Below are 22,515 nucleotides of genomic sequence, written 5' to 3'. Positions count from 1 at the left end.
CCCGCCCCCGGAGGGGCCAGGCCCCGCCCCCCGGAGACCCGCGCCCCGCCCCCGCGGCGTTCCGGCCGCTGCGCGCGTTGGGAGCCGAGGCCGGTCCTACCCTCTTGGGCGGCGCGCCTCCACCCGGCCGGGCCCGGGCCCGGACCCCATCCCCGCAGCGTGGCTGCCCTCCCGCGTCACGTCGGCGGCCCGAGGCTGCGGACTGCCAGTCAGACCCCTGGGACGCGCGGGCGTCTGGAGCAGACGGGCCTTTACTCAGCGCGGGGAGCGGGTGGACTGGACGCCCCTTCACTCCGCGTAGGTGGCGTCGTCGTTGCTGTCGCTGTAGGCGGAGGACGAGAGCTCCTCGCGCGGGGTGCAGGCCGGGCACCGCCGACGCATGTCGTCCCAGCACGACTGGCAGTACACGGCCCCGCAGTCCGGCGTCGGGCACAGGTAGGCCTCAGGCGTTTGCGGCGCCTGGCACACCACGCAGCGCTGGCGCAGCCAGCGGCGCAGGAGCGGGCAGCGGCGGTCCAGGACGGCCGCCAGGCCGCGGTGCTGCGGAGCGAGGGCGAAAGAAGGGGTGCGAGGGGCGCTGGAGCGCGCGCGGTGCCTGCCAGGGCCCACGTGCTGAGCGCCCTGGACTGCAGGGGTGCTGGGGAAGTGGGTCTAGAGAGCCTCCCTCCCCCCGCTCGGCCATGGAGAGGGAGGGAATGCAGCTCCCACTACCCCCCAGCCCGGAGCAGCAGCCACCACCACCTGGACTTTCCCATAGTCCACCTTATCTGGTTCTCATGGTGGGCTCCGATTATCGATTATCGCTGCTAGGTTCATTTGACAGGTGAGAAGCAGAATCTCACAAGGGTTATGTGAGTTCCCAAAGTGCACAGACAGTAAGCAAGCAAACCCGACTGGCCCCAGGTCCCCTAATTGCAGATCCCAGTCTGATTCAGAATGCTTCCACCCTCTTGCCAGCCAATTGCCAGGAATTCTCTGCAGGCCACTTTATCAGGGCAGTTTTTGCTCAAGAAACCGGAGGCCCCACTGCATGTCAAAGGCAGAATCCCTGGCCTTGGCCTTCAGAGTTTTCCACACTCTGGTCCCTCTCCAGCTTCTGCTCTAACTCAGCCCACCTTGAACTTTGTGTCTCCTGTATCAGCCTCTCAGACTCACCCTGGCCCTTGAGAGTCCCTTTGGGCTCTGAGTATTTGCACGTTCTGTTCCCTTAGCTCCAGAGGAATGCCCTTCACATTTCTACCTTCCCACCAAAATCCAGTTTACTTCATGACTAGGTCATGGAATCACAGTACGTTCACTTTTTCATCAGATATTCGTTTAGCTTCTGTGTGTCATGGGAGATCTAGGCTCCGGGTGGGGTGGGGGTGGGGGAGGGAGTCAAGCAAAGATGGTCTCTCACTTTTACAGCTCTGTTGGGGCTGATTAAGAATGGCTGCCATGAGCAGCCCTGGTGGCTCAGCAGTTTAGCGCTGCCTTTTAGCCCAGGGCCTGTTCCTGGAGACCCGGGATCCACTCCCACGTCAGGCTCCCTGCATGGAGCCTGCTTCTCCCTCTGCCTGTGTCTCTGCCTCTTTCTCTCTCTCTCTCTCTCTCTCTGTGTTTCTCTTGAATAAATAAATAAAATCTTTAAATACATGGCGCCCATTAAAAAAAAAAAAAAGCCCTGAGAAACAAAGGGTTGCAGAAAGGGAGGAGGGTGGGGGGATGGGGTAACTGGGTGACGGGCACTAAGGACACTTGATGGGATGAGCACTGGGTGTAATACTATATATTGGCAAATTGAATTTAAGTAAAAAATATATTTTTTAAAAAAGCCCAATAGCCCTGTAAAACAGGCTCCTTATCATTTCTTTTTCAGATGAGAAAACGTGTGGAAAGGCAGTCACTTGCCCTGAGTTACATGGTGACAGCTAGTGTGTGCATGGAGCTTGCTAGGTGCCTGCTCCATGAGAGTGAGACTCCCTTCGTTTTTCCAACAACCAGATGGAACAGTAGTTCACTCTGTGTTCCAGAAGGGAAAAACTGACGGCCAGCATTTAAGTAAGTACTCCAGATCACAGTTGTCATGGCAATAAAGAAAGGAGCCAGGATTCAAACCCAGGCCCTCTGGCACTGGCACCTCACTGGCACCCCACTGCCATGCTATTACTCATCTCTGCACAGGCCTTACACATCAGTGCTTCAGAGGGAAAAACTGAGGTCGGGGGAGGACCACCAAGGTCATGCAGCTTAATGAGGAAGTGTGGACTGGGAGCTGGTTCTTCTGCTCTGTGCTTGTTCCTTACTCCACTTGGCCCTTCCCGATGCCTCCCTGCCTCCCCCAAAGACACTGAGCCTCTCAGTAGAACCTGTGGCTTGTGTTGGGTCACTTGTTTCTGGGGGAGACCCTTGCTTACTTTTAGCCAGACTGTACCAAATCTGATTCCCCCTTCCTGACTGCCTCCTGAGGGCCCACTGAGTGTCTCAGGCTGGGCTGAACCCTGGGGGACCGGAGGTGGATGCAGCCCTGACCCCAGGAGCTGGATGACCAGGGCCCTTGGCATGCATCACTTCAGAACTCGCTGAGCTCCGTGGGCTGGGCCCCTGGGGTTGGCCAGCCTGCTGGGAGGCTCCTCTTCCACGGTCCTCACAACCACAGGAGCCACGGGAGGAAGGCCTGGACTTACTGGAGGCTTCTGCTGTTGTGCCCGCCTCACGATGGCAGCCCTCCTTAACTTCGTAAAGGCCGCCCTTTTCCTCAGCAGGTCATTGTAGAGGAACAGGATCCTCTTCTTCTCTCGCTGCGGCGGGACAAGGGGTCAGTGACAGTGCTGCCCCTCAGGGCGGGGTTGCTGGGGAGTTTGTGGGAGGGTGTACCTTGGGGAAGTAGAAGGCTGCGATGACCCTCCGAAGTCGGTAGGCGAAGGCCTGGAGCAGGCAAAGGCACAGCAGCAGGCCCGTGGGGAGTGCGGCCCTCAGATAAGCCCTGGCATCCAGAGCCATGGGCTGGGGCAGGCAGGCTGGGCAGAGGTGGGCCCATCAGGGGTCGGCCAAGGGTGAGGGCAGGGTACCCCGCTGGGATGGGGTGCAGTTTAGGCTTCCAATGACCTTGCCTAGCCCTCCCCCTGCCAGGCTGCACCTTCCACACCATAGCTACCCGGCTGTTGAGGCTCTGCTCAACATGGCACAGATGTGAGAGGTTTCCATCATGGCAGAAAGTTCTGTTTGGCAGTGTTGCTCTAAGGCTGGGATCCTTTGTCCCCAAGGCCTCCGCCCCTACACTGCTCTGACTCAAGGCTGCCATCTTCCAGCAATTCAAGTCTGACCGGACGTTTCCTGCTCTGATGCCTCTAACCCCAGCATGCTGACTGCCCCCCCTTGCCACACCTTGGAAAGACCCTGGCCCCCGCCCTCAATTCCTCTGACCCAGACTTTCAGCATCACTCACGCATGTTGTTTGATTCCACCACTGTCTCCGAGGAGCTGTTCAGGGCTCCAATGGTTTTCCGAAGAAGCCGGGCAAGCATGGAGTCCCCCCCGACTTTCACTTCCAATTTATGGCTGCCTGAGGTGTGGGAGGTCAGGAAAGGGTTGCAGTTTAGGGGATGAGGCAGGATGGGGACTGGATGTGTGTGGGGGGGGTCAAGACATAGATATCCTCTGCTACCCAGGCCCTCCCATCCCTCCACTGAGTGCTAAGCCCTCCCTGTGGCAGAAATAAAGGAGACCTGGAGACAGAGCCCTCCAGTGACAGCTGTCAGATTGCAGGGTTGAGACCCGACCCTGAGCAGGTCAGTGAGGGGCTGGGCCCCAGAAGGAGGTGCCAGAACTAAAAGAAGTGGCCACATGTGGATGGGCATCACTCACTGCGGAAGGAGTACTGTAGGAAGGAGTGGTGGCGGATGGTGTCAAAGATTGAGTAGAGAGCCCAGTCCAGGCCGCAGAGGAGCAGCAGCAGGAGCAGAACAGGCACTGTCTCCACGAGCTCTCTCACCTGTCAGAGGAGAGCAGGCCCTGAGCTGGGCAGCACCACCCGCCCTGCACGGAGGCCTCCTGATGCCTCTGCCTTCACCCTGCATGCCCAGCCTACAGTTGGCTCCAGGGGCCTCCCCCCACTCTATCCTCACCACATTTTTTGTTTCCGAGGCCTGCATGGTGGGATTATAGGGGAAGATGATGGTCTTCTCCTCAGCTTTGCGGAGTGGCAGCAAAGTCCGTTTGCCCTGGATAAAATGTCCACCCTGTGAGGGACACCAGGGCCCTCTCCCCTTGGCCCTCTGCCCTTCTGGAGCCTGAAGCCACAGAGGGCACACAGCAAGGTGCCTGTGGTCAGGGCTGTTCCCACTCACCAACTTCTTCCTGCGTTCATCAATCTGACAGAAGTAGGTGCTGATATAGATGTTGTCAAAGCGGATGTCGCCATTGTAGCTGTCCACATAGGAGAAGGACCTGTGCATGAAGACATCTCCATGTCCTCCAAGCTCTCTTCACCCACCCCCAACCACGGGCTTCCTGGATGCTCGGTCATTCCCCAGACCACCCAGCATGGCAGAGACACTCTGTCAGCAGCCTGCAGTCCGGTGCAAGGTGGGTACCCATACAAGCGAGGAGACACAGGTGAAAAGGCAGGGAGGATCGTGTGCCCGGGCGAGAGGGGAGCTTTCCCAGGTGTGGATCCAGCTGGCCAGATCTCAAGCAGAGGAAGCAGCAGGAGCAAAGGCAGAGAGAGGCGGGGAGCCCCTCAAGGCTACAGAACCACCAGCCATTACACTGGACTCCCACATCCACCTCTGGACCCACCGGCAGTACATCTGGAGGTCACTTCAAACAAAACTCATCCCCCACCTACATTTCCCTCCTTTCCCGTAAACCCTTGAGAAAGCAGTGTTTTCTGTTGTGTGCTGGTAAGGGGCTCTTCCGGGTGCACGTCCCAAAGTCCCACATGATGCTTCGGTTTCCTAAGGAAAAGATGTTAATTACTGGGGATGTGTTTCAAAGTGAAAGTTACTTCAAATACTCTCTGTAAACTGTGAAACATGAGTTCCAGCGCCGTGGTACTAAACCCTGTAAAAATCCTCTTCAAAGGCCGAAAGCGCAGTAAATGCCGAGGCAGCCCGTGAGCGCCCCCGTGTGGCAGCCGTCCGCTCGCCCGCCCCGCCCTCTGGCCAGCTCGGGCCTCGCCGCCGCCGTGGCCAGGGCCCTCGCCCAGGCTCAGAGCCTGGAAGCCGACTCTGCCTCCTCCCTCTCTCCCTCCCTCCCTAAACTGGCTTTGAGACCTGCAGCACCTTTCCTCTTCCTGCCGCCATCTCGGGCCAGCTTCCTGCCACGCCCTGCTCCCCCTCAGGCTCTCTAACCCCTGACCCACCTTGGCCTCCCAGCCTGCAGCCTGCAGGGCTTTCCAGACTCTTCTGGCCACAACTGCTTCAGTCCCGTCCTTTAGCCCAGCCTCTGCCATCTACACCCCACAGAAGCAGTGATCTCTGCCCCAAAAGAACTCCTTCCTCTCCTTGACCGTGTCTCCCCACCTGCAGCCTTTTGAACCCCAATGATGGCCGTTGCAGGGGCATGTCCTCAGCTCCCACCCCTGTCCCCAGAGCCAGGTGGTAGCCAAGCCCTCCAACCATCTGTGTTTCCTGGGTGCCTCTCTGGCCTCCCCTAGACCACCAGCGTCTTGAGAGCAGGAAGACAGTGCCCTCATCTCTGTCTTCGCACTGGGCCCTCGCCCTCGGCACACACCTGCCCCACAGACGGGCTCTGAGCAGGAGCCCCACCCTCCCCGCACTCCCCTTGCCCGGCATCTCAGGACTCTGGGGGCGGAGACAGGAAACAGGGTCCAGAGGTCAGCAGGGAGACCCAGTGAGGCCCAGGGCAGCCCAGCTGGACACCCGGCTGGGTGGGGTTGAGGACTTTGGTCCAAATGGAGGGAAAGTGGCTGCCAACACAGCAGGCGGCAGAAAATGAAAGCAGGGTTGGACGATAAAAATGGGCAAAGTCAGAGCCAAGGGGAATATGAAGGGCAAGAGAAAAATCAAAAGTCAGAGCTGAGAGTAAAAGAAGTCAGTGCTGGGATGAAGGCCAAAAGAGGCAGATAAAGGGAGGCCGTCTCCCTTTCAAGGTGGTGGGAGCACCGGCAGTGGGCAGCATGTCTCTGTGCTGCTAAGCCCCCTCCGTGGGGGCGGGGTCTTCTGTCAGGGACCCTGGGGCATCAGGGATGGAGGGCTCACGCGCGGAAAACCAGCAGGAAAGTGCAGGACAACAGTACTCGCAGCAGCCCCAGCGTCCACTCCAGCTGGGCCTCCTGCTGGAGGACATAGTCCTGCAGCTCCGCGCTCACGTGTTCCCAGCTCGTGTTGAGGCCCAGCATCCACGCCTGCTTTTCTTCCTGGTGGAGGGCACAGGTGCAGGCACGACCCTCCTTGCCATCTGCGGCCAGCCGCTGCCCCACCCCATGTCCCCCCAGCTCTCCCCAGGACCTGCAGGACCCCCGTGTGCAGAGACCTAACGCCCTGGGGCGCGGCACCCTCCTCCGCCCGGCCCCACTCCCAGGCTGACGCCCTCTCACACCTGGCTGACCTCTGGAACCCAGAGTCAGGCCTGGGCAGACCGCAGGCTGGCACTGCCCCCTCCCTGTCACCCAGCACCAGCCCCGTTCCGGCCTCGTTCTCTCCCCTACCCCTTCATCTCCTCATCTGCTTTGGCCATGCCCTGTGTCCTCCACCTACTCCCTCGCTCATCCCAGCCCCTGCCTCCTACCTTGAGGTCAATAGTGGCTGAAAACTCCCCACCCAGGTCATGGATAGACTGGTTGACAGAGTCATAGGTCTGCCCGAAGTTGCCTTCCACAGGGATGCGACTGCGGCACCACACCTCCATCGCTGTGGGGCGGGGGTACAGGTCAGAGTCTGGGGGCCTGTGCCCGCTTCCCACCGCCCACGTCCCCACCTGCGGTTCCTCTGTCCAGCTATGTGCCGGTCTGCCCATGACCTCCTTCCTCACTGAGGCTTTCCCCTTTCTGCCCTGCTTGGATCTTGGGTCCCGGGAACAAAGCCCAATTTTCCCTCACTTTTCTCACCTATTTGTAACCATGCCAACTATGAATAGTGATGGCAACATTTATAAGAGAATTCCTTTGTATGTTACTTGCTTCACATGTATTGCTCCCTTAAATCCTCAGAACCCCCTAAGGGGATGAGGACTATTATTATGCCCATCCTTCAGATGAACAGACAGATCTCAGAGCCTGCCTGAGCACAAGCTGGGGGGCAGAGCCAGCCAGCAGAAGGGTTGGGGGTGCTGGTGCCCTCAGCATCTGTGCCCTGCCCATTTCGGGCTTTCCTACCCATATGCCCACCCAGCAGTCCCCGGCCTGGTGTCCCCACCCTCCCCTCACCCCACCGACCCCTGGCAATGCTGCAGAAAAATTTGAACGTCATGGGCAGGCAGAGCAGGTGGTTGAGCAGCGGAACCCAGATGCGCTGCATGCACTGTTTGTGTTTCTGGTCAAACCAGCGCTGGCAGCTGAGGATGGCCTGGTCCACCACATCTGCAGGAAGGGGCAAGGAACAGGTGAGGCCCCAGCCCCAACCTGGAGCCCCGGCCCCAGCCTGCGTCCAGCACGACCCTCACAGGAGCAGCGCAGCTTGGTCTTCAGCTCATACATCTTCTGTGTGGAGAGGTGGTACCTGGATGGCACAGCTCGGTACATCTCTCCACCTCGGGCTGTACCCTCCAAGCCCATGGAGTTCTCCAGTGTGTAGCCAGTCTCGCTGTTCACCTGGTCATCCAGGTCCTCAAAGGACTTGGTGATGTTCTGAGTCTCGGCTTTCAGTGAGTCTTTGCTGGCCTGGGGTTGGAGGGCAAGGAAGGAGCTGTGGTCAGCGGGGCAGCCGAGGAGCCCAGGCCCCTGAGAGGCCTCTCACTCTGTGCTCCACTCTTCAGTCCTCAGGGACCCCCGCTTCCTGTCACCAGTGGCCCCGGGTCTGCCCCTGCGCAGCTCCCAGCTTCTTGCAGGCCCCCGTCTCAGATCCCTGCTAGTGACAGAGGATTCCCAGACCCTTGGACTTCACACTAACCACCCAGACCCTATGCCATCTCCATGTCCCCAGTCTCCCCAACACCAGCCCGTCCCCCCAACTCCCCAACTCTCCAATTCTCCCACACCCCAGCCTCCAGTCCTCCCAGCTCAATTCTGTGATCCCTGGGGCCTCAGAGCTTCCTGACTCCTCAGGCCAAGGCCCCCGGTTTCCAGCTGCCCAGAGTACTGCCTACCCAGGTGTTTGGAAACGAAGGGTGGGGGCTTGTGTGTCCCATGACTGGGGGTGGGGGCTTCCCCGGCAGTTAGTGCCCAGGGTACATCCTGCAATGTTTAAGGACTGTCCTGCAAAAAATGCCAGTGGTGCCCCATTAGGAAACTGAGTCCAGGATCACAAATCATTCCGGGCCCCTGGGGAGTGGGGCCCAGGCCTTGCCCGTGCAAGGTCCTGACCAGCAGGTCCTTGAGCACTGCCCGCAGCGGGCCCACGGAGACGCGCCAGGCCTTGCGCGTGTTGTTGATCTGCAGCTGTACAGTGCAGCCCAGCGACGAGATCACCTCGTTGAGGTTGTTCCGCAGGTTGGCCGCCGGTCCTGCAGGAAGATGTCCTGGTGGGTCTCCCTCTGGAGCCAGCCACTTCCTGAAGACCCCCTTTGTGCCTGCTCTGCATACATGGACTGCCTTCTAGAATTGTACTGTGGTAGGACCCCAGAGCCTGGGAGCGGTCATGCCCTCACCTGCTGTTTGTGTTTACCTGGGTGAGGCATGGGGACCCAGAGATGCAGAGGCACTGTCTGGGGGCACACAGCGAATTGGAGCAGCTGGGATCAGACTCCCACTCTTCCTCCTTCCCTGGGTCTTACCGGATGGCCCCCTGGGATCCTTGCTCAGGTCACAGACTGCTACCCAGGGACACAGACTCACCCTCATAGATGGCAGCCAGGGCGTATCCCAGCACGAAGAGCCTGCCCTCTTTGCCCAGCATCTTAGGGACAAGCAGGAGGCTGGCACAGCGGATGTGCGGGGAGGTCCCCCAGCCCACGACCCCCAAGCCTGTTGGGAGAAACCAGCGGGTGCTGAGGCCAAGGGAGGATGCTGCCTGACTCACAAGGCTTAGCAGAGCACCCACACCCCAACTTCTTTCTAGCAGCATCACCACACTGCCTTTACCCCATTTACCCCAGCTCCACTCATCTGTGTACTGAGTGAACAGCCGTTTACAGAGCTGAGCTGTGTGGTGGCTCTGGAGGGGCTCAGAGAGACACCAGAGGTCCAAGAGCCCTGGTCAGTGACTGAGGGTGTGTGTGTGTGTGTGTGTGTGTGTGTGTGTGTGTACATGCAGGAAGGGGAAGCCGTCCTCTGTGCCAGCCAAGGTGCTGAGGGAGCAGGGAGAGCGAGAGAGTTCTGCAGACAGTCACTGGTACTCGGAGCCACCTTGTGGTTCCCGGTTTCCCGTGCTCTGACCCCTGCCCCTCTGGCAATCCCCGTCCCTAATGTCAGCCCTTAATCACGTCCCTCTCTGTAACACTCTGTGTTAGCAGTTTCATGTGTGTCTCCCTGTGGTCTCTGCAAGGAGACACAGAGAGCTCCTTGGAGCTCATAATGCAGGGAGAGAGACGGCGAATAAACAAATGACTACAACTCCGAGTGTTTCTCCTTCTCCGGGGCTGTGGGAGCGGAGGACGCAGGCGGTTCTGTGGGGAGGGTGGGGCCAGGAAGGCTGGACAAAGCAGCTGACGTGTCAGCTAGGTCTGGAAGATGAGTAAAGTAGTGAGGAGGCAGGACAGCATTCCAAGCCAAAGAGACAGCAGAGTTGGGCTTGCCCACTCTGGGATGGAGTGCTTGCCAGCACCCCCATCGCCTAAGCAAGGTCTGTCCATGTCCCTGGCCCTCGCAGGGTCCCCGTTGCCTTTCAGGGGGGCTACCTGGCCCTCTGCTTCTGTTCTCTCACTAACTTGCAGCCAGAGTGACCTTGTAGACACAGAAATCTGACCCTGTCCCTTCTCTGCTCCAAACTATCACTGATGTTGGACCACACTTGGGGACCAGTACAGGCTCCTTCAACATGGTATGCAGACCCCTGTGCTGGGGCGCCTGCCTAGCAGCTGCCAGGCTGCTCAGCCCTTTGCCTACCCTGTCCTCCCACACAGGCCTGTTGCTGGGCCTGGAGTGTGCCAAGCTCATTGTGCTTCTCCGGCAGCTCCCTCTGCCAGGAGCGTGGCTCTTCACCTGGCCAGCTGTACCTCGTCATACAGGTTTGCTATGATCCCTGTCTGGTACTACCCGACAGCTTGTCTGCCTCCTTCCTTGCTAATACAACTTGAGTTTAGTTCAAGGGCAACATCCTGTCCCTGCCCCACACCTAGGAGTGAATCTGGATCTGTCGAACCCAATCATGGTATAACCAGACATCAGAGGGGGTTTGTTCTGCTGTCTCATCTTCTGGCCAAAGACTCAGGCTAAGGATGGAATTGGCAGTAGTTGCCCTATACTCTACAGAGAGCCCCGTGGGGCTAGGTACCCTCTCTGAGCTCACCCGAAGGACATAACTAGTCTCTGGGATTTTCTGGAAGAGGAGACGAGCAGTTGGAATAAGCAGACATGGCAGGAGAGTCTAAAGAGAGGACGGGTGTCCAGTTTCAGGCCCAGGGGGAGACCTCATGGGCACCCGGCCGAGACTAGAGCAGAGGGGGAGGTGGCTTCTCTGAGCTGCACACCTAGAGCCCACAGTGGGAGGAGAGGTCACAGCAGTGCTGGCCAGGCCTCTGGGGATGGTGGGGGGGACGTGATCTAGAGCCTGCTTGCTCTCCATGGGGGTAGGGGGGTGGGCAGCTGCACATGCCTGCTTTCCCACTTTGGCAGGGCAAGGACGTGCACATCTTCCCTGGGACAAGTGGACATTTTGGAGGTCAGCAGGCCTTAAGCCTCCTGTGAGGTTCTCCGTCCAAGAGGGCAGCCCGTTTGCAGACAGCGACCTAAACATAAGGTCTGTGGGTGGCAGTAGCTACAAGACGTGAACAAATAGAACTACTCTCCGCAGGAAACTGGACCTCAAGGTCCACACAGAGCCTCTAGAGAGAGACCACAAGAGACCCCGAGGCAGGACAGCTCTGCTGCCCAGAGGCAGTGGGGCTCTCCCAGGATTGAGGACTTTGGCTTTCTGTCCTTCTAATCCCTTCTGACATCAGAAGAACCAGAAGGATAAGGAAGTGGAGAAAGGAGGGTGGGCCATGTGGAGACCCCCCACCCTCCTGCCAGCTGCCAGGGGCCTGGGGATCGTGGTGCCAGGAGGGAAGATGCTAGAGAGTGCCATGAGGTGGGATTTGCATACACACGGCATCGGACCTTTCCAACCCTAGAAATAGTCATAATTATAGAAGCAGGAATGGGTCTTGTCAATGAAAACAAGCAGTAAGCAAAGGGTGCATGGGAAAGGCTGCCCGTGGGGGTAGGCTGTGGGTGGTTGGGTGTCCACACAGGTCGGTTCATTGAGTGAGCTAGCAAGGGCCCTACTAGGCAGGTGCGGGATGGACAGAATAGGCAGGCGCGGGATGGACAGGATAGGCAGGCGCGGGATGGACAGGATGGGGAAGCTAGCTGGGGGTCTGGGAAAGTTTTCCTCCTTCTTAAAAGAGACCTAAGGAAGGAATGTTCCAGTCTTCCAACATTGGGTATGAAGATGAGATGCCTGGACTTGCTGCAGCCACTGCATGACCTGAAGACAAATGGTCACCAGGTCAAAGATGGCAGGGAAAAGAGGCTGGCCCCTGGGTCCTTGGGGGGTGAACTGAATTGCTGAATTATCCAAATTCCAAAGACTGCTCAACCTTGAAACTTGTTGTTACATGAGATAATCAACTTTCTCTGTGGTTAAACCACTTTCAGGTGGGTTTTCTGTTCTCATAGCCTGACAACTGCTGACACCAGGCCCTTGGCCCAGTGTCACCTCCAAGAATCCTTTCCTGACTACTCAGCCCCTGCCTCCTCAGCCCCTTTCCCCTACACCCTCAGCTTGCTCTCTTTGTACCTCTTTTCACAGCAGCAGAAGTACTCTCGTTCCTTTCTTGTTCCTTTCCTGCCCAAGTCTCTCCACTGCCTCCTCCCCCTGTGACCCTATCGGCTGGTGAAGCCTTAGCTTGGTGCACACTGAATGAATGAGCAAATGAGAGAATGAATGAATGGATGGAACTGGGAGGAGCAGGACACAAGGTCAGAGAGGTCAGCAGACTCGGGACCTGGGGTTTGAGGGCATCACGTGGCTAACTCAGAGTCCTTCTCTGGGGAGGCTCCTGGAGGACAAAGACTGGGTTTCCTTCTGTAGACCGGGGCCTCTTCTCCCTGGATCTTCCCTCAGAGCCCAAGAGGAGACTTGGGCCATGAGGGCCACTTGGGACAGAAGAGACAAGGCCAGATTCCTTCCTGGGCACCTAGACTCTTGTGGCCCCACAGACCTCTGGAGAGTCCCTGTCCGTTGCCAGCACTCACCCACCAAGCTGTACAATGTCACCATCTTCTGATCCTCATAGATGTTCATAGGGTTCACCAGGAGCTGGAAGAGACCTGAGAGTACAGGGTCAAGCCAGAGGTCGAAGGACAGGTCTCCAACCCACCAACCTCTGCCCCCCACTCACCCACAGCCAGGAGCCCTCCAGTGCTTGCCCCCAGCAGAAAAGCAGACACAGGGAACTCGCCCGGCTGGCGCTGCAGGAATCGGTTGCCCATGACAGGCAGCCCCCAGCTCAGGAGCTTCTGCAGTGCTGAGGGATCAGACAGGTTAGCCCTGCAGGGCCAACAGCCCATCCCTCTGGTGGGGATGTGCTTCGTTAGGATCAGGGGCCTGCGGGGAGGGGGGGAATGGCAGGAACAGGGTGGGGGAGGAACTGGATGGGGGGCATCCTGAAGGAGCATGGGGGACCCTGAGGACTCAAGGAAGGTGGGATGGAGATAAGAGGAAAGGGCTTGGCTGGAGGGGGGCACTGGGTCAGAGGGCTGGATGCTGGGGACCCATGATGCAGGGGGGGCGTGCAGGTGCGAGAGGAGAGACAGGGTAAGAGGCCCAGAGGGGCTGGGGCCCTGAGACAGGGCGGGATCTCTGTGACCCACTCACTGGTGTGGGGGACCTTCCCTTTTTGCCCGGTTGCTCCGTCCCGAAGAAGTCTGATGTCCATAAGTCTGCTCTGGGGACCCTCTGCTGTCCCACAAGTGTCCTCAAGGATGTCCTTGGGCACAGAGGTCTGCTTCTGTCCTCTCAGCCACCCCCACAGCCTGAGTGAGGTCTGTGTCTTCTGCCCTGAGTCTTGGGGAAGGAGATTAGAGTCTCCTGCCCCCTCCCCAGTCCTGAAGCTGGCTCAGGCACTCCAAGACAGAAACAGTCTGAGCCTCCGGAACTTTAGAATGTGGTGAGGAATTCCAGGACCCTGGAACCTGGTGGACATCTCCTGGAGACATGCCGACGTTTGGTCTCAGTAGCCATGCCCAAAGTCTCAAAGGACGTGGTGTACCCCCTGGGGGCAGAGGAGTCCAGCATGACGCGGGCTGCAGTCCGCAGCATGGGGGCATTTAGCCTGGGCTTGTCCTTGGCCACAGCCTACGGTCTCCTGGAGCTGCTGGTAGAAGGACATAGCCCCTGGGGCTGCCTGGTGGGCACCCTCACTCTGGCCACCTTCCTCAGCCTGGGCATGGGATTCTCCCGCCAGGTCCGGGTCACTGTCTTCCTGCTGCTGCCTCAGGCATTCTCCAGTGAGCCTGGTGCCAGGGGCGGGGTCTGGGGCAGGGGCGGGAGCAGGGGCAGGGGCAGGGTCTAGGGCAGGGGCAGGAGCAGGGGCAGGGTCTAAGGCAGGGGCAGGGTCTGGGGCGGGGCAGGGTCTGGGGCAGGGGCAGGGTATAAGGCAGGGCAGGGTCTAGGGCAGGGACACGGTCTGGGGCAGGGACAAGGTCTGGGGCAGGGTCTAGGGCAGGAGCAGGGCCTGGGGCAGGAGGGATCTTGGGGGACAGATTTGAGGGAAATATTCTGGAAGCTTCTGTGAGAGACTTGCAGATGTTACTGTGTGTGCGGGGCTGGGGTCCTGGTTCTGATAAGCTGTCCACCCCAGAGCACGGCCGAACACTGCTGTTGGTGGCTGCCTTTGGGTTGGTGCTTCAAGGACCTTGTGCCAACATGCTGCGCAACTTCACACAGGCCAGCGAGGCTGTGGCCTGTGGGGCCGAACTGGCCTTGAACCAGACTGCGGAAGTGCTGGAGCGGGCCAAGCAGCCTCTTGTCAGTAAGGCCTCCCAGCCCCAGCCAGCCCCCACGTGCCCCTGGCTTTTGCATCCTGCAGCTCTCTGGCTCCATTCCTCTCTGCTCTTGGTGCTGGGCCCTAACCTCAAAGAGTCCAGTTAGATACCCTGATCCTTGCTCACTGGTCTGCTCTGCTGCCAGCTTGTCCACTTCCCAGACACAGGCGTCCAGGTGTCCCAGCTTCTAAGTGTCAGCCTCCTCTCCACCTCCTACCCCAGGAGCAGTGGTGAGAACCAGCCCCATATGAGTCCTACCCTTTGCCTCTCAGGTGCTCTGAGCAAGATTAAAGCCATTGCCCAGAAGACCAAAGCGGTGGCTGACCGGATACGCAAGTTCTTTCGGTCAATCATGGATGGTGTGAAGCATATAGGTCAGCACAGTTAGCATGTCTGTTGGGGGTGTGGTGTCTCTTCACCTTGTCCCTGACCCGGGTGCTGACTAGTCCCCACTGGATACAGCACAGCCAGGCCTCTGCCCATAGGCCTCTCTGGCTCAGGGTGCTGTCCTGCTGTCCCCGAGTGCCCAAGAGGACACTGCAGGACTGCAGGCCTGGGTACCAGCCCCGCCACTGTCCCCAGCCAGGGCCCTGAGGAACGTGTGGTATTGGCTCCTGCATATCGGCGATGTGTGCAATTCAGAGCTAGGCAACCCGTACGTGAAGTGTGCACATGTCTTCGAAAATGCCAAGGACAACTGCATGATGCTTATACCACGTGCCCACCACCTGTGCTATGTGTTCATGCCCTTCAAGCTAGTGCTCTGTGGACTCGCCAGTGGTGAGACAGCCAGGGCTTGGGCAGTACTGGGAAGACAAGGGGGGAGTTCAGAGGGCGGGGCCTGGGGGTGGTGGCGGGGGTGGGGGGGTGGGGGGGCAGTTCAAAGCCAGTGCAGAGGTGAGCGAGAAAATTGAGAAGCCTCTGAGCGCTCAGTCTCCAGAGGCAGGAGGGGCTGTGTCTCTTGGCCCTCCTGACACTCAGTCTCTGGGTGTCAGTGGTTCAGGTGTTCTGTGTCATCCCCAAGTACATCCAACCCTTCTTACGCAAGACCCTGGGCACCCGTGAGTGGCCCCCCAAGCTCCTCTGCTCCAGGCAATCTCCCCAAGTGCTCCTGGGACCCAGGGAGAAGATGGGGTGGGGGCAGGGAAGGTGCCCAGGAAAGTGAGGCTCAGGCAGGGGGCAGTGTCTCAGCAAAAGTTGGACTTTAGAGGACAGAGGAGAGGGTGGGGGGGGCTCCTGTGACCCCCACTCCCAGCTCCACAGTGTGAGGGGCCTTGGGGTCAGGCCTGCGGCACTATAGACTGGGCGGTGTGGACCTCGTCCCCTCCTCAGTCCACAGCAGGTCCTGGCATGGGGTCTTGGCTGGTGGGCGAACTGTGCCAGGGCCCCCTCCCCTAAGTATCCTGGTTCTCGGCCCCCCTGCACCTGCTGGCCCCAGCCGTGATGAAGTTAATTAACCGAGTACGACAGGAGTTTGAGTTCAACGTGACAGTTGCCCACCACTTCTCTGTGGATCTCAACGCCTCCCGGAGCTTGTCCCAGGTGGCTCTGGACCTCAAGGAAGCTGTCACCCTGAAGCTGTACCACGTCCGAGAGGCCCTGGCTCTGATGGGCTACACCACACCTCTGCTGCTCACGATTCTCTACCTTCAGTGTGGGACTGGGGGACTCGGGCTGCGGGGGGCCAGCCCCTCCCCGGGCCTCTTGAAGGGCTGGAGTTTGGGGATGTGCCTGGAGGGTGGGGAGGGGGGTACCCTGTGGGTTGGTCTGGTCTGGGTGCTGAGGGGCCACACGTGTCCTCCTTCAGAGCTCTGCTCTACCGGTACTGTTACCTGAACTGGATCAGTTACGACAACGTCTACATCACCAGCCGATTCCTGCACATGGAGGCTGTCCGCTCCAGGGCAGGACTGCCCACGGTGCTGCCACTCAGTGCCCACGAGGCCAGGCACTACATCCAGCCGGGTGAGCACCCTGAGGCCTGAGGACAGAGGCCCCGATACCTCACAGGCCTGACCTGAGGTCCCAAGCTCAGGGGGCGCTGTCTTTGAGGGGTCCTCTTTCCACAAGGGGAAAGGAGAGCCCCACATGGCATGCACACATACATGACTAAGGGCACATGATGCTTCCAGGAGCCCCGGACGTCCAGAGAGAGGGAAGCATAGATGGGGAGTGGATGCCAACCAAGGGATGTGTGGACATGTTCACATGGAGAAGCAGCCTGGGGGGCAGGGGGTCAGGATGCCCCAGGAGGGATGGTCCCTCCAGCCTCAGAGCTCCTGCCCACCCTTGCCCAGAAGTCATGACAGCTTCCACAGCAGGTGGATAAGTAGGCCCCAGCTCAGTGGGGGGAGGGAGACCCCTCCAGGACCTAGAGTCTGGTGGGTGGGGGGTGGAGTAGCGTCCTCCTGACCCCCGTCCCCTCCAGGTTCCATCTTCCTGTCCCGGTGGGAACAGATATTTTATGTCTTGGCAATCTTCAACCTTGTCCGACACCTCCTCCTCGTGCTGCTCCTGGTCTTCCTGGATTATGCCGTCTTCTGGGTGCTGGACTTGGCACGGCACCAGCTGCAGGGGGAGATTGTGGCCCGCAGTGAGTGCCTAAACCTTCCTTGGCCCTCCCCCTTGCAGCCCCTTGGTTGGCGTCCTGCCTGGTCCTGGGAGAGTGCCTGATGTCCCAAGTCACTGTCACTCATTGGTCCTTGACTTTTCCCCTTGAACTCTGGGCTGTGCCAGGGTACCCCAGTGTCCGGTTCACAGTCATACCATACAGAGAAGTTAAAAACACAGAATCAGGAGTCGGACTGGCTGAGGCTCCATCTCTATCATGCCCTCTGGAGGTGGTAACTTCGGGCCTGTTCCTTAATCCTTCAGAGTTGGAGTACTAGCCTCAAGCCCCTTGGGTTGCTCCAAGGGGCACGTGAGGCCGTGTGGGTGAGTGCTGGGAGTCCAGTGGGTGGGAGCATGCCGTAAACCACAGGGTATAAGTAATCTCATCTGTCCGTGTGCCAGAGGTCCAATATAAAAGGTTTGAAAAGGCCCCAAACAATCAATAAAGCACTGAGTCTAGTGCCTGCTACACAGTTGGTATTTAGCAAATGCTTTAAAACCAACGCTTCTGGGCCATTGTGGAAGCAGCGATGGACTCACTGACCACCAAGGCTGTCTGTAGTGTGGTAGCCAGGGCAATTCTGACCCCTGGAGCCAGTCCTGGGGGCCAAGGGCTGAGGTTAGATCCTGGGGCACTGCAGGTCCCCCTGGCTGGAGGTACAGGGCTGTCCACAAGAGGCACACTGCCCACCGGTGCCGTCTGGCCCACATGGCTCTCCTGCTGCTGTCATAGTCCCTCACCGCGTGCCTTTACACCAGGCCCCGTGTTAGTATCCATAACCGTGGAAGGCACCGGCTATACTGGGAATGTTTACCGTGATCTGGTGTCAGCGTTCGACGTCCTGCAGCAGAGCAATATCAGTATCTTGTCCCAGCGCTGCCTCCTGCGCCCCTCTGAGCCCAATAGCACCGGTTATATCGTCATTGGTAGGAACCACGCCCCCGGGAGGGTGGATAGACAGTGTGAGGGGCGTGAGGGATGCAGACCAAAGAGGGACTCCCTGCCCCTGCTGTCCCCGCAGGCATCATGTACGGCCTCTGCTTCTTCGTCACGCTCTTCGGCAGCTATGTCAGTAGGCTGCGGCGGGTCATCTGTGCCTCCTACTACCCATCCCAGGAACAGGTGACAGTCACAGCTGGTGTCCCTGCTGACCTCGGCGCCCCCCATGCCCACCCGTGAAGCTGGAGGCTGTCTGTCTCTGTCTTGGTTTGGGGAACTGAGGGTCTCAGCAGCACCAGTCCTCTCTCTGGCTGAACTCTAAGCAAACCACCCAGTCTGCTGGTCTTGTGCCTGATGGGGCCAGGGGAAATGGCACCCCTTGGCGCAGGGTTTGCTGAGAGGATCTGGCCCCCAATGTTTTGTTGAAAGCTTGTGGGGTGGGGGCAGTGTCCGCATGTGCAGGTGTGAATGGAAACTCAGCACTTGTGGACTCATTCACTGAGCACTTGGCATAGGCCTGTAGCGGCACTGGCCCCCAGGGTGCCAGGGTGAACCAGACAGGCTGGGGCTCACAGCCTCAAGCCAGGCCAGATAGGCTTTTGACAAGATATTACAATTAAAAAGTGTTTTTGTTAAGGAATGAATGAAGTGCTATGAACACCTGGAGGAGAAAATAGGTAACCCCGCCTAGGGGAGCCCAGAGGCTTCCCAAAGGAAGGGGCATTTGAGCCAAGCTAGAGGGTTCCATAGGAGTTCGACAGAAGGCAAAGGTAGGGAGTGGCGATGCAGGCAGAGAGCATTCCAGGCAGATAAAATGGGATCAAGGGGGATCCCAGCCCTGATCTCCCCTCCACCAGGAGAGGATCTCCTACCTCTACGATTTACTTCTGAGCCGCCGGAGCAGTCCGCTGGCTGCTCTGCACCGAACCGTGAGGCGGCGGGCAGCTGACCAGGGCCACACAAGTGTCCTCCAGGAGCTGGCCACACGGTGAGCCCACTGTCCTCCCTAAGTGTCCAGAGGTTTGGTTGATGAGGGTGCCCATTGCACGAGATCCATGTCCTGAGAGGGAGAGTCTCAGATGAGAATTCCAGGGGTTGGGGAGTGAAGGGGGGATGAGGGCTGGAAGCAGAGGCTGCTGCTGCCCCACTCAGAGGAATGGAGGGGGCATGGGGTGTGGGGTCAGCTGGTGGGGCTGGCCAGCTCAGTGTCAGGGTCCCCTCTTCAGGTTCTCCTGCCTGAATCCGGTTGTCAGCCACTTTTGGCAGCACCAGGACTACTGCCTGGGCTGCGGGCAGCCCCACGCCCAGGAGGACACAGAGAACTTTGTGTCCTGCAGTACTCCAGGCTGCCAAGGTGAGACTCCCGGGCCTCAGGCCTCTCCCTGATGGGATGTGACAGTCACCCAGGGTCCTTCCTCTGTGGACTTCCGGGCCCGTCCCTTCATCACTGTGCATGTTCTCGTGGGCTCACCTTCACCCAGTTTGCCATAATTCCCCCGGTGGTAACAGAATTCATTCATGAATAGCCATTCATTGCGGCCGCCCCTGCGTGCCCCTAGACAAGGACAGTTTCTCCCCAGGGCTGGGGGCGGGGGAGCTTGGCGGGTGGGTGGGCTAGCTCAGATTCCCCTCCTTCCCTCCTGGCATTTTGCAGGTCTCTTCTGCCCCACCTGCTTCCGTCTCCTGCACAACACCTGCTCGGTGTGTGCAGCTCCCCTCTCCCACCAGGGAGACCTGGATCTGGAGCTGTGAGTGTCCAGTGAGACGGGCTGGCTGCGGTGTGTGGGGGCGGGGGGTGGCCACCCTCCCCCAGGATCTCTGTGGGCCACCTGATGGGAGGTTTCCCAGGGACTCCAGTGACGAGGAAGGCCCCCGCCTATGGCTGGCAGCCGCCCGAAGAAAGGACCGGGAGCAGGAGCAGTTACTGCGCAGGCAGCTGCAGGAGGCCCTGGGCAAGACCCTCTCTTCTGAACCTAGCCCCAAGGTAAGGTGAGCAGAAGCAGGACATGGAGCCAGGGAGGCCTGAGCCTGTTGTCACATGTGCCACGGGTTTCTTGGGTGCCTGGGCCTCTACCAGAGCTGGGCACAGAGGTGAAAGGCAGGGGCGGAAGGAGATCTGTCTAGCGCCTGCCCTTGGCGCAACAAAAGGCAAGGGTGATGGCAGTGCACAGGGGTTCCAGGAGGGCAGCCGGCAGGGCAGGCAGCAGGCAGAACGACAGGTTTGGGACGGGGCTGTGTTAATGAAGGCTTCAGTGAACAGGTGAAAAGAGAGGTGGGTTTGGGGGCTACCTGGGTGTCCATTGGGCTGACGGGCAGTGGAGAGCCTTCCTGGGGAAGCCGGTGTGAGCTTGGAGAATGGGCAATGTTTGGGGGGGGGCAGGGGGAGCCTAAGGGAGGCCATGAGTGTCTGTCTGCTGAAGTCGGAGGGCACTGAGAGGAGCTTGGCAGTCAAGGGGCAGAGAGCTGGCTGAGTGCCCCACTTGCCACCTGAAGATATCCAGGAAAGGGACACATTTATAGTTGTCTTCTAAGACAATGAGCTAAGAAGGCAGGGGGAAGCTGATGTGGCCTCAGGACGGAGGCCCTGAGGATGGGGGGGGGTGGTCATTGGATGAGGTGGTGCTGGTGGAGAGGAAGAACGGGTGCCAGGGCGAGAGCAATTGCTCAGTTGGAGAGCTTTGGGGTATCTGTAGGAAAGCCTGCTGCCGATGCCCAGGGCCTCTGACGCTGTGGTTGACTTATTATTACAGGCTCTAGGGGAGAGGCAGGGAAGCAGAAGGCAAGGGGGAGGGGCAGGACCCTGGGGGGGCTCAGGCAAAACCAAACAAGGAAGAGGCTCCAGCAGGCAGCAGGTGGGAGCCAAGCACAGTAATGCTGTGAGAGGGGGCAAGGAGGGGGCGGAAGCCTGGTCAGTGAATTTGGCGGCTGAGACATCACTGGAGTGGCTGTGGGAACATTTCTTGTGGTCCCAGGAAAGCCCAGACCAGACTGTAATGGGTTGAAGGCTGACAGGTAGAGAAGATGCAGAAAGAAATAGTATGGGGCTCTGTATCACAGCCACGAGAAGCTTGATCACTCTCTTTGCAAATAGAACTGTTGGTGTTAAAAAAGGAAGGTTTGCTGATGGAGAGGAGGGAGTTAGTGCAGCATAGCAGAGGCAGAGCTTGCCCTAGGCGCGCAAAAGGGCTTAGGGTTACCGAAGTGAGGGAGGGCTGGGCTTTAGAGGTGAAAGAGGGGCCCCAGAGGTGGGGTCCAGGGCCAGGCGGCCAGGGCACCTCTGCGCAGGGGGGAGCGGTGTTCCTCTGAGCAGAGCTGAGCCTGCTCTGGTCTGGCAGCCTTCCTCAACTCTGAGAGATGGGGGGAACCCCGCTGAGAGAGCAGAGAAGGGGCTGGGAGTGGAAGGTCAGAGGGAGGGGGTGGACAGCACTCGTCCTTGGTCCTGTGAGAAGAAGCTGTCTGGAGGTGAAGGGATTGGCAGGTGGCTCTCAAGCCTCAGATGATGTGCGAACCACAACCTGTAACGACTGACTCCTATATGCTCGAGATGCAGCTTTCTTCCGGAAAAGTGATCTTTTGAACAGGACTCGAGGGCTGAAGGCTTTTCTGGGTGGGTCGGGGGAGGGATGTGATGGGGAAAGAATTGAGGTATCTTCAGTAAGAATGATAGGACTGGCCTGGGGGCAGGAGAGGGACTGACACCAGTGGGGAGTCCCTGGGGAGTCCATGGTCTCTGTTTTGATGAAGCATTAGAGCAGAGTTCGTGGCCAAGAGGGACACAGAGAACGGGTTGTGGTTAGGGAAGATTCTGGGATAGATGCAGAGGGCAACCAAGGTTGAAGGGGTGTCCCAATAGGAACAGAGGCAGACAGCCTGACAGCCACAGTGGTCAAGGATGGAAAGCCTGGAGAGGTGGGTGATGATGAGTTAGTCTGGTACTGGCACCCTGGGTGGTGTGGCAGGTGTCTGGGGAGATAGCTGCGGCTTCAGGGGGCGGGGGACAGCTGCCTCCAGGGCCTGGGGGTGCAGCAGCTGGGGCCTTTGCTGTATGCCATGTACCAGCCAGGTACTTGGGCAGCCTGCATACCAACTGCAGTGGGCATATGTGGTGTGAATGCCGCAAGGGGTATCGATGGGCTGAGAGGTTGGAGGGGATGTGAAGCTTTATTTTCAGAACTTCCTAAGGGCTCACTGAAGTTAAAAGTGGGGTGGTGGGGAAACTTGAGCCCTGAGCAGGTAGATGTACCACCCAGGTCACTGTCGGTTCTGCCCTTACTAGCCATGTGACCTTGAGCAAGTGACTGCCCACAGGTCCCTTGGCATCAGCCTAAAACTGCGGGATCTCCAGCCATGGGCTGGTACCCCGCGGGGGTCTGTGAGAGCCGCAGAGGCTGGCAGATCTGGGCAGGGCAGGGATGTGCCTGTGGAAACAGCCTCGCTGACAGAGCACTCCCTCACTGTCCTTACTAGTGACCTGGATGAGAAGGGCTGTTGGCAGAGGACACACAGGTGGCGCCCACCTGGGGTCCAGTCTCTCAGGATTCCCATGCCCCCTGGCCCCACAGATGACCTCAGAAATCCTCTGCTCCCAGTTCAGGAGCCCAGCCTCTCAGCTTCTAATCTCCCTGCTCCTGATCCCTCCCACCCACCCCCAAAATAAAGGAACCGAAGGCAGACACGA

General features: G+C 59.0%; 2 protein-coding genes and 1 long non-coding RNA gene across 12 annotated transcripts; 2 read left to right on the top strand and 1 right to left on the bottom strand.

Moving 5' to 3' along the window:
- The first annotated feature begins 53 nt into the window (after positions 1–53).
- LOC140635318 (uncharacterized) lies at positions 54–9,652 on the top strand. The gene is made up of 2 exons (XR_012032677.1): positions 54–435; positions 1,859–9,652. It is a non-coding gene; the product is annotated as an uncharacterized lncRNA (long non-coding RNA).
- DCST1 (DC-STAMP domain containing 1) lies at positions 158–13,711 on the bottom strand. 3 transcript variants are annotated; one of them, XM_072829757.1, is made up of 16 exons: positions 13,119–13,707; positions 12,643–12,768; positions 12,497–12,571; positions 8,936–9,064; positions 8,465–8,604; positions 7,606–7,822; positions 7,379–7,522; positions 6,733–6,854; positions 6,204–6,361; positions 4,329–4,428; positions 4,107–4,202; positions 3,847–3,973; positions 3,428–3,544; positions 2,857–2,999; positions 2,667–2,780; positions 162–540 (listed from the first exon to the last, which is right to left on the bottom strand). In XM_072829757.1, the coding sequence occupies exons 1-16, from the start codon at positions 13,177–13,179 to the stop codon at positions 289–291; spliced, it is 2,121 nt and encodes a 706-aa protein (XP_072685858.1). In that variant the 5' UTR covers positions 13,180–13,707; the 3' UTR covers positions 162–288. The 3 variants fall into 3 exon arrangements, with proteins under 3 accessions (XP_072685857.1, XP_072685859.1, XP_072685858.1); XM_072829756.1 differs by having other exon boundaries at positions 158–540; positions 4,107–4,428; positions 13,119–13,711; XM_072829758.1 differs by lacking the exon at positions 4,107–4,202 and having other exon boundaries at positions 161–540; positions 13,119–13,709.
- On the top strand, positions 13,410–22,505 carry DCST2 (DC-STAMP domain containing 2). 8 transcript variants are annotated; one of them, XM_072829751.1, is made up of 17 exons: positions 13,410–13,620; positions 13,708–13,750; positions 14,104–14,274; positions 14,560–14,661; positions 14,870–15,067; positions 15,283–15,348; positions 15,726–15,939; positions 16,095–16,252; positions 16,420–16,608; positions 16,716–16,880; positions 17,657–17,824; positions 17,920–18,020; positions 18,695–18,825; positions 19,064–19,191; positions 19,492–19,585; positions 19,686–19,826; positions 22,305–22,505. In XM_072829751.1, exons 1-17 carry the CDS (start codon positions 13,483–13,485, stop codon positions 22,492–22,494), a joined length of 2,397 nt encoding a protein of 798 aa, XP_072685852.1. In that variant the 5' UTR covers positions 13,410–13,482; the 3' UTR covers positions 22,495–22,505. The 8 variants fall into 8 exon arrangements, 7 of the variants coding, with proteins under 7 accessions (XP_072685852.1, XP_072685849.1, XP_072685854.1 ...); XM_072829748.1 differs by having other exon boundaries at positions 13,410–13,750; XM_072829755.1 differs by having other exon boundaries at positions 13,411–13,750; positions 19,686–19,821; positions 22,305–22,431.
- Positions 22,506–22,515: the final 10 nt, after the last annotated feature.

Source organism: Canis lupus, chromosome 6 (assembly GCF_048164855.1).
Source record: "Canis lupus baileyi chromosome 6, mCanLup2.hap1, whole genome shotgun sequence".
Taxonomy (NCBI): domain Eukaryota; kingdom Metazoa; phylum Chordata; class Mammalia; order Carnivora; family Canidae; genus Canis; species Canis lupus.
This window is presented reverse-complemented; position numbering and strand designations above follow the sequence as displayed.